Source organism: Tursiops truncatus, chromosome 16, assembly GCF_011762595.2.
Source record: "Tursiops truncatus isolate mTurTru1 chromosome 16, mTurTru1.mat.Y, whole genome shotgun sequence".
NCBI lineage: Eukaryota > Metazoa > Chordata > Mammalia > Artiodactyla > Delphinidae > Tursiops > Tursiops truncatus.
Window position 1 is genome coordinate 32,824,373 of NC_047049.1, and position 17,605 is coordinate 32,841,977.

At 37.9% G+C, this 17,605-nt stretch overlaps 1 protein-coding gene across 5 annotated transcripts in view; it reads right to left on the bottom strand.

The window, feature by feature from the left end:
* Positions 1–1,472: 1,472 nt before the first annotated feature.
* The window catches only part of PDE6C (phosphodiesterase 6C), a 64,556-nt gene continuing 48,423 nt past the window's right edge, over positions 1,473–17,605 (bottom strand). For 2 of the 5 annotated variants that reach the window (XM_033841452.2, XM_073794178.1), the window contains 6 exons: positions 9,780–9,880; positions 7,729–7,851; positions 7,580–7,643; positions 5,031–5,105; positions 4,849–4,932; positions 1,473–4,467 (listed from right to left, as the gene is read on the bottom strand). In XM_033841452.2, coding sequence (XP_033697343.1) covers positions 4,237–4,467; positions 4,849–4,932; positions 5,031–5,105; positions 7,580–7,643; positions 7,729–7,851; positions 9,780–9,880 — 678 coding nt within the window. In that variant the 3' untranslated portion in view covers positions 1,473–4,236. The remainder of the gene's footprint in view (positions 4,468–4,848; positions 4,933–5,030; positions 5,106–7,579; positions 7,644–7,728; positions 7,852–9,779; positions 9,881–17,605) is intronic. The other 3 variants (XM_033841455.2, XM_033841453.2, XM_033841454.2) reach the window with 3 other exon arrangements.

The window sequence follows — 17,605 nt, forward strand, 5'->3', positions numbered from 1 at the left end:
TGGGATATAAAGTTATGCTTTCTTGTACTTGCTCTTAAGCAAAGTTCCTATTTTTGCAGACCTCCTCATCTCTGCCCCTCAGTTCGTTTTCTAGTGAATGAGGAGAGGAAGTTGTTTGAGCTGACTGATATTTTGGGGTCTAAAATTATATAATGCTTAAAGGAAGAGGGTTTCTTATACAGTTTCTAAAATAATCCTAGAAGTGTGGTTTCAAAATTATTTTAAGCAATGAAAATAAGATGTACATATATCACCAAAGGTGATAACATATAGACAACGATCATTTGGGTGTATATATTGAGTTTTTTTCTCCCTAAAGATATTTTATTAACTTCCAGGCACTCTTCATTTATATCTGTTTGTTACAATATTTATTCAAAATATTATTCATTCATGTTTACTGAGTGCCTACCTTGTGCCAGGCACTATTCTAAGTGTGAGCATAGCAATGTGAACAAAGCAGACAAAAAGAGGCAAAAAATCTTTCCTCTCGTGAACCTTATATTCTAATGTGAGAGGAAGAATCTTATAATTCTAAAGTGACTTACTTGTAAAAATATAACAAATGGTGATTTCTCAACTGCTTAAAACTGAACACTATCTTCTCTATAACAAAACATTTGAGGTTCAGAGACCAATTCATTATAATTTAGATATGTTTTACAAGGAAATCTGTGGTATAAATATTTGGTCTGTTTTATAATTTGGTCATTACAGATAAGAAAGAAATCTTCTCTGACGTACAGATGTGTACCATGTAGTAGAAGTAGTTGATTAGTTTCTCTTGACAAGTCAGTATTTAGAATTCCTGGTAGACAGTCCTAGTAATCTTTTTTTTTTTTTTTTTTTTTTTTTTTTGCGGTACACGGGCCTCTCACTGTTGTGGCCTCTCGCTTTGCGGAGCACAGGCTCTGGACGCACAGGCTCAGCGGCCATGGCTCATGGGCCCAGCCGCTCCACGGCATGTGGGATCTTCCCGGACCGGGGCATGAACCCGTGTCCCCTGCATCAGCAGGCAGACTCTCAACCACTGCGCCACCAGGGAAGCTCCCTAGTAATCATTTTTAAAAGTAATCTCTGTTAAAAGTCCTTTTGAACTGTTTTTGATAGTAAAGTTTTTGCATAATCAAATCACATGCTTCTTAATAATGCATAATATTTATTAGCTGATTTAACTTGCATTAGGATTATCCAGGTAATGTCTTATAAATTGATAATTCTTTCAGTGAGAAGAATAGTTCTGAATGTAAGAATGTATTCTTAGTTACACATAAAATAATTGATTTCAGACTTGGGGGAAAGGATGGGTGTAGGATGATGATGTACTTTTAAGCTGCTACAAGTGGTGTGGTCTTCACTATTATCAAGGGTAAAAAGTGGAGGAAAGAAGCATTTCAGATGGAATAACATTTAACATCCTTTTTCTTTGTTTCTTATATAGTACTTACATATGTTACACATTCTATACTCTATTTACTCTTACATTAAGACATGTTGACTTTTGATTCAGGAAGGGATGTGAGGTGTGAATCATTATTATTAATGTTTTGGGTTGAATTGTGTCCCATCTGAAATTCCTATGTTGAAATCCTGACCACGGTACCTTAGAATGCAGCTGTATTTGTAGATAGCGCATTTAAAGAGGTAGTTAAGGTAAAATGAGGTCATATGAGTGGGTCCTAATCCTATATGAGTGGTGTCCTTATAAGAAGAATGAGGATGCAGACCCACAAGAGGGAAGACTGAAGACCAGTTGAAGACACAGGGAGAAAGAAGATGGCCATTGACAAGCCAAGGAGAGAGGCATCACAAGAAACCAACCCTGCCAGCACCTTAATCTTGGACTTCTAGTCTCCAGAATTGTGAGAAAATAAATTTCTGTTGTTTAAGCCACCCAGTCTGGGGCATTTTGCTGTAAGTAGCCCTAGTAAATGAATACAGTTAATAAGAACCTTTAAAAAGAAAAAATTGGTGACTAATTTCAGGATTATATTATTTTTAATTTAAAACAAATTGGCACCAAAAATGCACTTATTTTTGTCTTATTTTGCACTTCTGTTGAACTTTATTTTACCCTCAGGGCTTTTAGGCTAGCAGTATATTTTCTCATGCTAGTCACAGGGTAGCTTTTCTGAAGATTCTCTTACTCTGTTACTTGATGGTTTGATGAATGAAATTTGCTGATGTTCTTTTGAATGTTTTCTTGTTGTCTTCAAATGTAGAAACAATATTTGAAATTTAGACCAGTTGGACTGTATTACAGCATTAGACATGTTTTGGACTTTTTGTCATCACCACCACCTCCTGAATCTTCTGCAGCTAGTAAAAAGGAGAAAAGCAGTATTATTGGGAGTCAGTGGATATACAGTGTTTTTTCCTAATATTAGTGTAACTTTATAGCCTACTTCATAGTTTTAACCTACAGCAAGTACTAAGGGTTTGACCATTTAAAAACTTGAATTCATATTCAGAATTAGTCCATTTAGAAAATAAAATCTAATAAATGATTAGCCAGTTAACGTCTCAGTTTCACAGAAGAACCACTGAACTATGCAATCCGGGAATCTGAGTTGTTGCTTTGTGCCAAGCACAAAGCTTGTTGCCTGGAGATAAAATAATATTAGTTTACAGAGACTTCTCAGTGTAGTAGGAAAAAAATTTGGAAGTAATTTTTTATGTAAATAAGGATAGAAGATCCATATCCAATATACTGAAAACTAAAAAAAAAGTTAGGAGCCACTTAAAGGGCTTGATAACCTGTTCATCATAAAATTGAGGTAAAGATGAATTGTACTAAGAAATACCTTTTCTTTTCACTTGCCCAGTAAAAATGACCATTTTTGTTACCTTTTTGAAGTGCAAATCAGATGTTCTCTCTTTCCTGTTTAAATCCCTTTAAGGATTTCCCAGTGCTCTCTGGAGGACAAATCCTTAGCAAGGCCTTCAAGGCAACACACTGTCTGGCAGAGCTTCCTGCATTCCCAGCTTCATCTGGCACTTTGCCCGCCTTTGTAGCTCTCTAGACTCCAGCTACACCAGTTTTTAAGTTCTTTAATTGCACCAAGCTTATTTCCACTTCAAGGCCTTTGTGCACATTCTGTTCTTTCCTCTCCAACTCCTCCTCCTTTCTCTGCTTAGGCAAAGATTATGTAGTCTTACGGTTAGCATAAGCATCCTTTAGGAAAGTCTTCCCAGATGCCTCAGGTACATACCTCATGCTTCCTCCGATAGTTATAGTTAGATAATCAATTGTTCATTTGATAGTTTGTCTAGCTCCCCCACCAGGTGGTAAGCTCTAGGAGATAAGGACCCCATCGTACAGACTACACACCCAATAAATATGTAAATGGATATATATCCCAGAGTCAGTAACTCCTGTTTTTATTCTGTTGAAGGATATCCTTAACCCTTTAAGCAAAATGCTTTCTCCCTCTATGAATTCTTTAAAATACCACTAAATATAAGAACCATCTAAAAAGAATGTTGCATCTTTTTTTTACAGGGCCTTTCCAGATAGAGATGATTTCTTTGTTAAACAAAAAGAATTTCTTACAAAACCTTTTGAGTGTTGAGCTCTTAAGACAAAATATAAAATCATGATATTAGTATTCCACTTTCCAGATGACGTTTGAGGCATCTGATGAACTAATAGGTGATCCTAAGCATCTTAACAGAGGCTTTCTGAAGATTATCTTCAACCTAACTGAGTGACTTTAGGAGTAGAAATTTCATCAGGATAAACAGCACTAAGTAGAGACATCTGAGGCATAGGCAAAGTCTCGGGGTACCGGTCAGGTCACCCCAATCAGCTGACCAGCTTTACATCTCGGGCTTCCTTAGGTCTGGAAGTGAGGCTGGAGATCTGTAAAACCGTCTCATTATCTGGAGAGGAACATTAAGCTCAGACAGGTTAAGCAAGATGCCCAAAGTCTCACAGCTAATGCATAATGTTAGGACTAAAATTATTTTCTCACCTAATCCTGATTGATCCCACTGATTGTATGGTTTTCATATTATTTCTAAAAACTCAGTATTCTGCAGAGGTACCTCAAGAGCCATATTCTAGAGTGGATGAAGAAACCTAACCCCTACTTCAACTGGACCAATCAATTCCATCTGGAATTACAAAGTAAGATCTTGTTTGAGGGGGATAAAAAACGCTGAAAACCACTAATCAACTTCTTCTAATTACCAGTCTGTGTGCAGTAAAGCAAATTTCCTGTTTGCATTTACTTTTTATGCTCTTGTCGTGAGATTAAGCTCCGCCTGACTTTCAGCTACTTTACAAGAAGTCAAAACAGATTCCATCTTACCTTTTTCAGTCGTATTTCCTTCTTCCTGCTTTTTCTTCTCTTCATTTACCTTCATCTTTGCATCATACTCATCAGCTAGGGACTTCCATTCCACTCTGTTATTTTGAAGACCATTCAGCATAGGTATGATTTCTTTGTGAAACCGTGAGAACTCCTAGATAGAATTTTAGGTCAGAAACTTCTTAGATCATATAGTTCATTTTTAATACTTTTCATGTGCAGAGAAGGAGCCCTAAGGAATTATTACAGCGCTCAGAGCTGCTAGGATGAGATTAACTCAGTGCCTCAGAAGTGGGAAAGGTAGCTGTTTTCCTTCCTGCCTAAGTCTGTTCCATTTGCTTACATCTGAGTTCTCTCACCTTTCATTCCACCCCTGAATGAGAGGTTAAGGTAATACCTCCAACTACCTTGGAGAAACAAGGACACCCCTAATGACTTTCCTTGAGGATGGCTTTGATTTCGGTTACAGTTTGAAAGAAAAATTCTCATCCAGAAGATGACATATTTCACTCAGATAATCAATTTGTTTACTTACCTTATATACAAAAGTACAAACAAAGTCAATAAATCCAACTTGAAGTTTAGGTAGTTCATCCTTTTTGTTTCTGTCCATCATAGGCTAGAAAGAGAAATAAATTCTTTAAAGATCTTTTTCTGAGGTTCAGTGAAAAAGACTGATTTGTATTGATAATTTTAAATAAGTAGTGCATTCTTTACAATTGGTTGTTGCTGCAGCACTGTTCTCTCCAGATCTCCTTGTTCCCAAAATTCATTTGCAACCAGAAGTGCTACCTGAAAAGAATGACATAATTCATGAAAGTGACTTGTTTGCATTTTATTGTGACATTTAAGGATAAAATTTATAATTAATGCTTGAGGTGTTGTCATACCATGTGCTCTTTGGTTTTAAAAGGATGTCATTTACAGATTATATTTAAATGGGAAAAGGGTATTTCTCTTCCTACTTCACTGTGGTAGACTTATTCTAGGAGTGCCTGTCTCCTATTTGCTGTTGCCACCACCTCTCAACAATGAAAAGGGGAGATGGGAGATTGTAATTCCATTACATTCTGCTTCATGCTCTAAAGCTTCCCAGATCCTCTTGTCCTGCTTAGCTCTTAGCATCTAGCATGTATCTGCATGTGTGTTTGTGCACATACGTGCACAGTTTAGAACAACTTCACCTGATTATGGTGAGAGGATATTTGAGGGTTCATTTATAGTTTTTTAAAAACCAGTATTTATCAGGTTTATTGAACACCTGCTAGCTGCCTTACATTGGCATGAGCCAGGCTTACAAAGAGGAGTAACATGTGACCTTTATCTTTAAGATGCTCACAGTCTAACGAAGACAGTCATGTAAACAATTTGGTAAGTGCTATAATAGTAACAGTATGAACTGCTGTGGATCAAGGAGAAGGGAGAAAGATAAGGAAGGTTGCATTTATGCTGTATCATCAAGGATTACTAGTAGTTTGCCGATAAAGAAGAGGGGGAAGACTATGTACAGATAAAATTCAACATCCAGCTTTTTTTTTTTAAGTTATTTTTGGCTGCATTGGGTCTTCATTGCTGTGCGCAGGCTTTCTCTAGTTGCGGCGAGTGGGGGCTACTCTTCGTTGTGGTGCGTGGGCTTCTCATTGCGGTGGCCTCTCCTGTTGCAGAGCACAGGCTCTAGGCACGCGGGCTTCAGTGGTTTTGGCTTACAGGCTCAGTAGTTGTGGCGCACAGGCTTTGTTGCTCCGTGGCATGTGGGATCTTCCCCGACCAGGGCTCGAACCCATGTCCCCTACATTGGCAGGTGGATTGTCAACCACTGTGCCACCAGGGAAGTCCCCAACATCCAGCTTAGAGTGTGAGGCGGCGACATGGGAAAGTGAAAAGAAAGAAACTGGGGAGTAGGAGTTAAGGACAGGTAATGACAGGCCATGTAAGCTCTGCTGGGAAGTTTAACCTGATTCTCTGGGCCAGTAGTACTTATTCTTGAGCCATAAGGTCCCTCCAAAGTGCATGAGTGGCACAAAAATAGATGCCAAGAGAAATTTAAGCGAAAGTAACTTTACTTTTTTCTCTTTTATAAAGTGATCTTTGTACAACTTTTTGTGTGAGAAAAATAGACTTTGCTTCTTTCTTTAAAAAAGGTTGAAAACCTCCAGCACTGGGGAGTTTAGAAGGCTTTTAAGCAATGCTGTGGCCAAGCAGAGGTCTATTTATAAGCAGTCCCAGCAGCAGCTCAGAGGAAGGTTGGAGAGTTCATGATAAGAGAGGATCACTTAGGAGGCTGCCACCATAGTTCTGATGAAAAAGGGAAAGTATTAACTAAGGTGGTAGCAAGAGTGATGGACAGGAATGGTTTTGAAATGAGGGAGATGGACTCAAGCAAGACCCCAGGTTCTGGCGTGGGTGATGATGTCGACAAAGAATAGAGAAGGAAGAGCAGGCAGTCAGTGCAGAAGGAGCACAAGTGTTTGGCTTGGGGGTTGATGGCTCCGATTATTCTGTCTTTACAAATAAAATCCACATTTATAGTCAAACCCAGTGAATTCTGGCCCCTTCTGCTTAGGGTTTTCCCTGTGAATTAACTGAGGGAGAAAGAGAAGCTTCTTTCATCGATTAGTAAGAAACCAAGTGGTAAATGAATGGCTCCCACTCTCACTGCCCAAGGTTGGGGAAGAACTTCCTTGGAAGACGCCCTTAAATATGACCTTGCAGATAGTGCCATCTGGTAACTGACAGCACACTGAAGAGGAGACTGTAAGTGCAAAGCCACCCTTGACAGATGAAGGCACTAATGATTCATCCTTGTCTCGTCCTTTATCTCCTCTATTAAAAATGCAGACACTCCCTGAATAATTGTATATAAACTTCTTACAGCCAGTCCAGTGATAAAGGAATTCTTTTCAGAAAGCATTTTCTTTCTAAGGTTCCCTCTATTTGCTTTGTTCTGGGCCTGACCAAATGACCTATTGTCCCACTGACATTTGTGAGCTCTTGAAAGCTGTTTGCTTTTCTGCACTAACAGAAACCCAACAGGGAACATTGTACTTTTGTCTTAACTTCTTAAATTCCTTTTTCTTCTTTGTAAATTATAAACCTATTGTTTCAGAGGACAAGACCAGGGTGATGAAGATAATTGCTTACAAAATATATAGTCATATAACTGATAGCTATCATTAAATTCTGAGGTTGCCTGATACCTTCATGTTCTCTTTCACATGGGACCTAGACAGAGCCCGAGTATGCGAAAGAAAAGGGGAACTACTTGCCTGACTTTGTACCTCCCAGGGCTTGGTTATAGCTGACAGGTCACACGCAGTCATCATCATTGCCCTTTAAAAGAAAACAAGAAGTGTTAAAATAGAAATATAAAACAAGTTATTTTTGCCAAAAGAGAAATAAAATTCTGACTACTCACATGATAATCTCTTTTTTGGTTGGATCAATGGTTACGTATTTGATGGCCTCTTCTTCAGTTTCCATTTTTTCACAGGCATCAACAATTTTTTGAAACATAGTTCTCTTCCTAAAAAAGATACAGCTGTGCAACAATTTTAGCATATAAGACCAGAGATAAAGTGTCTTTAATGCATGCTTTTCAGGTTTTATGTTCCCAGTTTTCATCAAATGTCCATGTAGTGGATCAAAGGGGCAAGGGGAGCGGAACAGGGAATGGCTGTGTAACTTTGACATAGAAAGGGTTTAAGACAGAAAAAGCACCAGCCAGAAAGGGAAAAAAACTGTTAGGTTTGAATACATTAAAACTAAGAGTTACATGTGACAAAAAAAGATAACATAAAAGGCCATAGGCTGTGATGAAACACTGTAATGCATAAAACCAACAAAAAATTAGAAGCCAAAATATATGAAAAGATATGAAAATACAAGTATGAACGATAAAATACCATCTCACACTCAGATTAACAAAATAAATAGATTTAAGTAAGCCCAGATCAAGAAGAGTCCAGATATGGGATAACAGGGACTCCTGTATGCTGCTGGTGCGAGTTAAATTGGCATACCTACTCAGGAGGGCAGTAGATTTGCAATGTGGTATAAAATTTAAAATATGCAAACCCTACAACAATCCCATTTCTAGATATGTACTTTACAGAAACTCTCATATATATACAAGGATATACAATGTAGGCAGTGATGAAAAATTGGAAGTAATCTAAATGTCCATGAATAGAAGAATGGCTAAATTATGGTATATTCACACAGGTGAATATACATTTAAAAAGAATGAACTAGGGCTTCCCTGGTGGCGCAGTGGTTGAGAGTCCACCTGCCAATGCAGGGGACACGGTTTCGTGCCCCGGTCCGGGAAGATCCCACATGCTGCGGAGCAGCTGGGCCCGTGAGCCATGGCCACTGAGCCTGCGCGTCCGGAGCCTCTGCTCCGCAACGGGAGAGGCCACAGCAGTGAGAGGCCCACATACCGAAAAAAAATAAAAAATATAAAGAATGAACTGGATTTCCATTTACCACCAAGCTAAATCTTCAAAACATTGTGTGAAAACAAGCTGCAGAAAGGTATACACGGTATGATACCATTTATGGAAAAATTTTAAACACACTTAATGCCATATAAAAACATGAATGGGAAGGATGAATACACAGCAATATCAGGATGGTGGTATCTACGAAGGAGAAGGGGAGAGGGTTTTCATTATAGAGTGGGCATGGGATGCCTCAATTGCATCACTTTTTCCCCTTAAAAAAAGAAAGATGTAAGACAAAATCTTAGCATTTGTTGAATCTGAGCTATAGCTATTTGGATATCAGTTATATATTTCTAAATATCTGTCTTCATGTTTGAACTATTTAACATAAATTTTTAATGAAGAAGGATCAGAGAGGCACAATTTAATACTGCCCATCCAAGTTGTTAAATACTTAGATCCTATAACTAGTTCACCTTATTCTAATACATTTTAAACTTTATAATTCACCGACAAGAAATTGTGCGGAAGCTTGGAGTATCTGGCCTCCTTGGTAATCATTATTATTATTATAAATAGGGTTAGTGCTCTGCTGTATATAAGTCAGCATTTTTTGAGTTTGTTAATGTGCATCAGTATCACCAAGATTTTTCAACTCTCGGACTCTGGCAGGAGCAAATGTCTGAGGCTGCAGCTCTAAATACCAGATTGTGGACTACGATGAATTCACCAGGACAAAAGTCACCTCGTAAGGTTTTGTAGCGTTGCTCTTCTGGCAGTGCACCTACCTTGCTGCATATTCTTTAATTCAAATTTCTTCAGATAAACTAATATTAGGGGCTTAGATTTTTAAAATATGTTTCCAGATGTCTAGTAAATTCATTATCAGGCATCTTAAGGGTATTCTATTGATAATACAAAAAGAAAAGAACTGTGTGTGTAAATAAATACCTTTTAACTTTAAGGCAACGGACCATTTACAGAAGGCAGAACCACACAGAGTACAAGGGAGTTCTGTACTTACTTGAAATATAAAGCCAGGTCAGTTGCTATTATTGCAACTTCAAATAAATGAATAACTGTTTCAAACTGGCGTTTATTTAGGTTCTGGAAGATGTTTAAACTCTGTAAGATGAAAATTCACAATAAAGTGCCATCATTAATTTGCCTTTGATTCAACATACAAACCAAACAATGCTTAATAACATAGGTTATCCTATTATAGAAAGAAGAACAACTAGGTCTTTCACTTTTTTTGCTTTCAGTTTTCTCTCTTGGATTAGGTTACCCCTCTGCTGTACTTTGAGTAAGGTAATTTAAACTATAAAAATGGGTATCATTAGCAAATATTCAGGTAATCAATGTATAAGATTTTGGAGGAAATAAGTGTTTTCTTCCAGGACCATTTCAACAAAAACAATTGATTTAAAATTTTCTGTAGTAATTGAGGAGCCTTAATAAAGCATATCTGGTATTTATCCGATTGTTAGACATGTTGAATTATTTACTAGATAATTTCATAGTGATTACAGAAACTGCTGGAAAACTTTCAGAAGCTGCAGATTACAATAGTACTCACATACACATAGGAAAAAGTAAATTCTTCCAAGTTGTTCTTAAAATGATGTCTTGCGATTATATTTTACAAAGACTTAACTATACCTTTCTTCAAAGAGTTTCCCACTAATAATCTCTTCATACATGGATCAGCCTCAATTTTTAGTGTTCTAGAAAATGAGAGTGTAAATCTGGGAGTGTTTTTTAAAAGGTATGATATTCCAAAAACACCATTTTAGGAATACAGGCCAAAGGACAAATGTATAGTGAGTTTTGCCAAATGAAGTTAACAGTTATGAAATACAGAAAAATTCCACCGGAAAGGAGGAAACAGTCTATTCACCTATGTGGAGATACAGGCAGCATAATGTAGAAAAGAATACTGGGTCAAGCACCAAATAATAATAGTAAACACTCACCTAATGCTTACTACTTCCCGGGCACTGTTGTAAGTGCTCTATGAACACTCTTAATTGCACAACAAACCACAGCATAGAGAGGTTAGGTAATTGCTCAAGGTTAAACAGCTAGTACACAGCAGAGCAGATGTTTAAACCAGTGCAGCAGGGCACCACACTGCCTCTCAGCAAGGAGCCCAGGTTCAGCTCCCAGCTTCCCCACTTGGTAGTTGTGTAATCCTGAACACCTCACTTAACATCTGTATTTGTTATATCAAATGGGGATAATAACAGCTGCCCTGCTAACTGCCTAGCACTCAGTCTGTGATCAATAAATATTTATGGAATGTTGATGCAAATGAGATAACTGGGAATGCATTTCAGAACTATAAGTTGCTACAAAATATACTTAATTATTTATTATATATCAGTATTACTGTTATATAAAGTTTTGAGGTAATCCCCAGGTAAAAATAGAATTGCAAACCCAAGACCAAATACAGCTCTGTCATTCCAGGAGATTGAAATATTAGCAAGAAGTAGACTAGAATTATGTGTTACTGTATACATAATACAAACCTCCATTTAAGTCATGGGTTTTTTTTTGTGTGTTTTTTTTTTTTTGCGGTACGCGGGCCTCTCACTGTTGTGGCCTCTCCCGTTGCGGAGCACAGGCTCCGGACGCGCAGGCTCAGCGGCCATGGCTCACGGGCCCAGCCGCTCCGCGGCATGTGGGATCTGCCCGGACCGGGGCACGAACCCACGTCCCCTGCATCGGCAGGCGGACTCTCAACCACTGCGCCACCAGGGAAGCCCTAAGTCATCTTTTTATAACAGCTTCCATGACAAGAAAAATGGTATTGTACACAGCAGATATAAGTAGTAGAAAAGCAAGTTGTAATATTTGTTAAAATAATGAGTTCATAATAGCAGCTATATTTTTAAATTGATAGAAGGAAGAAATGGCTGTTGGACACTATAATGAACAAAAAGAAAGCTTGTCTAGATCAAAATTAATGTCTTACTTGAGACAGTGCACAGCAGCCCCTTGGGCATAATCTCTGCACCAAATTGTCTGGATACAGGTTATTTTTAACCTGGTCTGGATTGACCAGGAAGAAGGAAGAGTAAGTGGGCCATTTGTCATTTTAATCCCACTTAACCTGCCCCTGATTTTGGTACACTGGTGGCCTGCCCTTGGACTGGTGGGGACCCAGTGGCATATTTACATCACTGAGTCACTGCCTTTATCTGTTCACTGATACACGTTATCATGTTCCCAAAATAATGTGTATTATGTAATTCCCACACATACTTCGTAGATCCAGTAGCACTTAAAGTCATCCTTGACTGCTGTACTAAGGACAAAATGTTGGGGTCGTGTGGAAATGCCTTAAACTTTTAGACAAATTAATAGCACATGAAGTCATTTAAATCCTTATTATATACTGAAAAATTTGCTAAAAGAGTGGATCTCAGGTGTTCTCACCACACACAAAAAGGTTAATGTTAATTAATGACTGTAGTAATCATTTTACTACATATGTATATCAAAACAGCATGTTGTATACATTAAATATATGTAATTTTTAAAAATTAAATATAAACTTAAAAAAAAAGAGCCAAATAAAAACATAGAATGGGGAGAGGGGGCACACAAAAAAGGCTGCTGGGTTTAAATAAATAATCCCTTAGGATAGACCTTGAGTCTACCAAACGCCAGACTGTACAGACTACACAACCATCAACCAAGTAAATCAGTATTCTTTAGGCACCAATTACTTTAATACAGGTACTTTTATTTTTAAACCTGGATACCTGTTGCTATTTGCTAAATATATGTGAGAGAGAAAAGCTATATATAAAGAGATAAAAATAAATATGACTTAATACTGTTAAACTTCATTTAAGTCATACCTTTTTCTAATCCAAAATAATAAAACAGCTATATTAAAGCAGACAGATTGTCAAAAGGTCTTTCACTTTACAAAGTAAATCAATATTGGATTTTTAAAAAAGATGATTAATGTCACACTTTTAAAATTAGTGTAATTAAGAAAAAAGTGTACACTCAACCCTTTTCAGTACTGCTTCCTTTGTTGATAGCACAATATTCCTTATTTTCACTCTTCTCACTCATTTTCACTTTCATCTAAAAACACTGTACAGGCCTCTAATTGAAAAACCCTTTCTTAATATTCTATTTTCTCTTTTCCTTCTGTCACAGCTAAGGTTCTTAGAAGAGCTTCTAAGTGGTTTCTTTTTCAGCTGTGGTTATAGATTCACATAAAAGATCCTGTTTCTGTTTTGTCTTAGTTGCTAGAAAGCTCTTGACCAAATCTGTGGCCCATGTCTAATGTTTATACTTTTCACCGTATACATTTTGGGCCTTCACCATACATCATCTTATTTTTATATTCCCATTAGCCCTCATTTTTTTTCTTTAATGTTATATTTTTTGGACACTCCATTAAAAACATTTTGGAACAAGTTGAGGATTAAACATATATACATGCATGCAGGGTTTTTTTGAGTAAGCAAAGGCAGAGCCAGTGATCTTTTAATCAGAGCAAGAGGTCTTAGGATGTGGACAGCATACAGAAGAAGGAAGGATGTCCCTCAAAAATCCAGTTTGACAACACAGAGCAGCAGCAGAAGAGGAATTGATGGGAAAGCTATGCTGACATATATCTGCACTGACTCCTATTACTTAGTCGTCTGTGCCAAAGAGAATGCCCTGGGTAACAAGAAGTGATGGCAGGAAGTTTGGCATCGATGGCCGGATCTTAACACACAGCCTGTAGCTTCAAGGGCTTTGCTTAACATGAGCCTTCCCAACTTCTGGAAAGCCCAAATTAAAGAGGTGTGTTCCCCAGACCAAAGAAATAGACTCAGTGAGGCAGTGTTTGAGACAATAAATAGGAAGCTGAGGCTGTCCTCAGTGCATTTCTGCCCTTCCTCACAGGATTCTTCGGCAGATGGCAAATTCCATTAAGGAATGAGTCATTTTCAAAACAAACGACTGCATAAAACCTCTGCATAAAGACCACAAGAACACAAAATCTATGGACTCAATGCAATTGCAACCAGAATACCAACAGGTTTGTGGATATGTGTATGTAAATTGACAAACTGATTTTAAAATTCAAATGAAAATACAAAGGCTTAATAAAAGCCAAGACAGACTTGAAGTAGAACAAAGCTGGAGAATTTACACTGAAAGAAATTAAGATTTATTATAAAGCTATAGTAGTTAAGATGGTATGATATTGACAAAGGAGAAACTGATCAGTGGAACAGAATAGAGAGTACGGAAGCAGTCCACCTTATTTTATAATCAGTTACCTGATTTATGACAAAAGGTCTCACTGAAGTGAAGGGAGAAAAGGGTGGCTTTTTTTTTTTTTTTTTTTTTTTGCGGTTCGCGGACCTCTCACTGTTGTGGCCTCTCCCACTGCGGAGCACAGGCTCCGGACGCGCAGGCTCAGCGGCCATGGCTCCCGGGCCTAGCTGCTCCGCGGCATGTGGGATCTTCCTGGGCCGGGGCACGAACCCGTGTCCCCTGCATCATCGGCAGGCGGACTCTCAACCACCGCGCCACCAGGGAAGCCAAGGGTGGTCTTTTTAATAAATGGTGCCGGGTCATCTGGATTTCCACCTGGACAGAAAAATGTATATTGATCTCTACATCAAACCATATATAAAGATAAGTTGTGGACTTCCCTGGTGGCATAGTGGTTAAGAATCCGCCTGCCAATGCAGGGGACACGGATTTGAGCCCTGGTCCGGGAAGATCCCACATGCTGCGGAGCAGCTGAGCCCGTGCATCACAACTACTGAGCCTGCGCTCTGGAACCTGTGAGCCACAACTACTGAAGCCTGCACAGCTAGAGCCCATGCTCCACAACAAGAGAAGCCACCACAATGAGAAGCCCACACACTGCAACAAAGAGTAGCCCCTTCTGGTTGCAACTAGAGAAAGCCTGCACACAGCAATGAAAACCCAACGCAGCCAAAAATAAATTTATTAAAAAAAAAATAAGTTGTAAAAAGATTGTGGATCTAAATGAGAAAGGTAGAACAATACCAGTTATAGAGAAAAATATCTTCATTACCTTGAATAGTCAAAGGTTTTTAAGATGAGAAAAAAACAGCTAATCTTTAAAAAATAGATCAAATGGACATTAAAATTAAGAACTTCTATTCATCCAAATCCAACATTAAGAGTAAAAAGGCAGTTCACAGAAAGGGAGAAAATATTTGCAATACAGATTTCTGACAAAAGATATATAAACCAGAGTAAAGAATTCCTACAAATCAAGTTGAGAACAAAGCAACCCCAAAACAGAGAATTTCAAAAGGTTAATAAATATAAACTGTAGTTCATGTTAATCAATGCTATTTAATTTGACACAAATTAAATTCAGTGCAATGTCACTACATTCCCATCAGAGTGACTAAAATGAGAAGGATGGAAAGTACAAAGTGTTGGAGAGGATGGAGAACCACTGGAACTGTTGGTAAGAACATATATTAGTACAACCATTTTGGAAAACTGCTTGTCAGCATTCACCAAAGTTGAACATATGCTCATCCTTTGGCCAAGCAACTCTATTTCTAGGTACATACCAAACAGAAATGCACACGTGTATTCACAAAAAGACATGTACTAGAGAGTCACAGAACACCATACGTAACAACCCTGAATCAGAAATCACATAAATGTCTTTCAGTAGTTGACTGAGTACATAAATGTAGTGTATGTGCGCGCACACACACACACCAAACTAAGAAAATAACAACAGAAGAAAGGAACACAAAAAGCAAATGAAAAATATATCAAAGGAAATACCCAGTGGAACATGAAAAATTCACACCAGTAATATCCATAGTTTCAAAACCATAAGAACTTAAAGAGGAGACTGCAAGGCAACAGTAAAATTAAAAGTGAACTAGCAGAACTAGTAGTAGAATGAAAAAAATGGAATTGAACATAAAAGCAATATAATTGATGAAATCCACATTAAAGCTATACTCAAATAGAATAAGCAAGTGAACTGCAGCAAGAGACATAGTCCACAGTCTTGAGGAAATTAAAATGGAAAAGAATAAATCTATGAAAATATACAGGCACCTCCCTGGTGGTCCAGTGGTTAAGAATCCGCCTTCCTATGAAGGGGATGCAGGTTCAATCCCTAGTTGGGGAACTAAGATCCCACATGCCGTGGGGCAACTAAGCCCACACACCACAACTTCTGAGCCCGTGCGCCACAACTAGAAGGCTATGCAATGCAACTAAGAGCCCACGCACCACAACGAAAGATCCCATGTGCCGAAACTAAGACCTGACGCAGCCATAAATAAATAAATATTTTAAAAATATATATATATATAAAGAACATAACAAATAAATGGCAAGAAGACTCAATATATACATAATTGGTATTCCCAGTGTATCAGAAAAATGTTCAAAGATACAATGAAAATAAAAAACTTTCCTGAAATTAAAAAAAAAAAGAATTCTATGGATCATAAGTGTAACCCATGACAAGGAAAAAATAGATGCAGAATGGTCAATACCCAGACATTCAGACAAAGTTACTAAAATATGAAGAATTAAGAATCATATGAAAAGATATACAATGGAGAAAAGACAGCCTCTTCAGTAAGTGGTGCTGGGAAAATTGGACAGCTACGTGTAAAAGAATGAAATTAGAACACTCCCTAACACCATACACAAAAATAAACTCAAAATGGATTCGAGACCTAAATGTAAGACCGGACACTATAAAACTCTTAGAGGAAAACATAGGAAGAACATTCTGACATAAATCACAGCAAGATCTTTTTTGATCCATCTCCTAGAGTAATGGAAATAAAAACAAACAAACGGGACCTAATGAAACTTCAAAGCTTTTGCACAGCAAAGGAAACCATAAACAAGACGAAAAGACAACCCTCAGAATGGGAGAAAATATTTGCAAACGAATCAATGGACAAAGGATTAATCTCCAAAATATATAAACAGCTCATGCAGCTCAATATTAAAGAAACAAACAACCCAATCCAAAACTGGGCAGAAGACCTAAATAGACATTTCTCCAAAGAAGACATACAGATGGCCAAGAAGCACGTGAAAAGCTGCTCAACATCACTAATTATTAGAGAAATGCAAATCAAAACTACAATGAGGTATCACCTCACACCAGTCAGAATGGGCAGCATCAGAAAATCTACAAACAACAAATACTGGAGAGGGTGTGGAGAAAAGGGCACCCTCTTGCACTGTTGGTGGGAATGTAAATTGATACAGCCACTATGGAGAACAGTATGGAGGTTCCTTAAAAAATTAAAAATAGAATTACCATATGATCCAGCAATCCCACTACTGGGCATATACCCAGAGAAAACCATAATTCAAAAAGACACATGCACCCCAATGTTCATTGCAGCACTATTTACAATAGCCAGGTCATGGAAGCAACCTAAATGCCCATCGACAGATGAATGGATAAAGAAGTTGTGGTACATATATATACAATGGAATATTAGCCATAAAAAGGAACGAAATTGAGTCATTTATTGAGACGTGGATGGATCTAAGGACTGTCATACAGAGTGAAGTAAGAAAGAGAAAAACAAATATCGTATATTAACGCATGTATGTGGAACCTAGAAAAATGGTACAGATGAACCGGTTTGCAGGCAGAAGTTAAGACACAGATGTAGAGAACAAACGTGTGGACATGAAGGGGGGGGGGAAACTGTGGTGTGGGGATGGTGGTGTGCTGAGTTGGGCGATTGGGATTGACATGTATACACTGATGTGTATAAAACTGATGACTATGAATCTGCAGTATAAAAAAAACAAAGAAGAATCACATGAGTATCTATG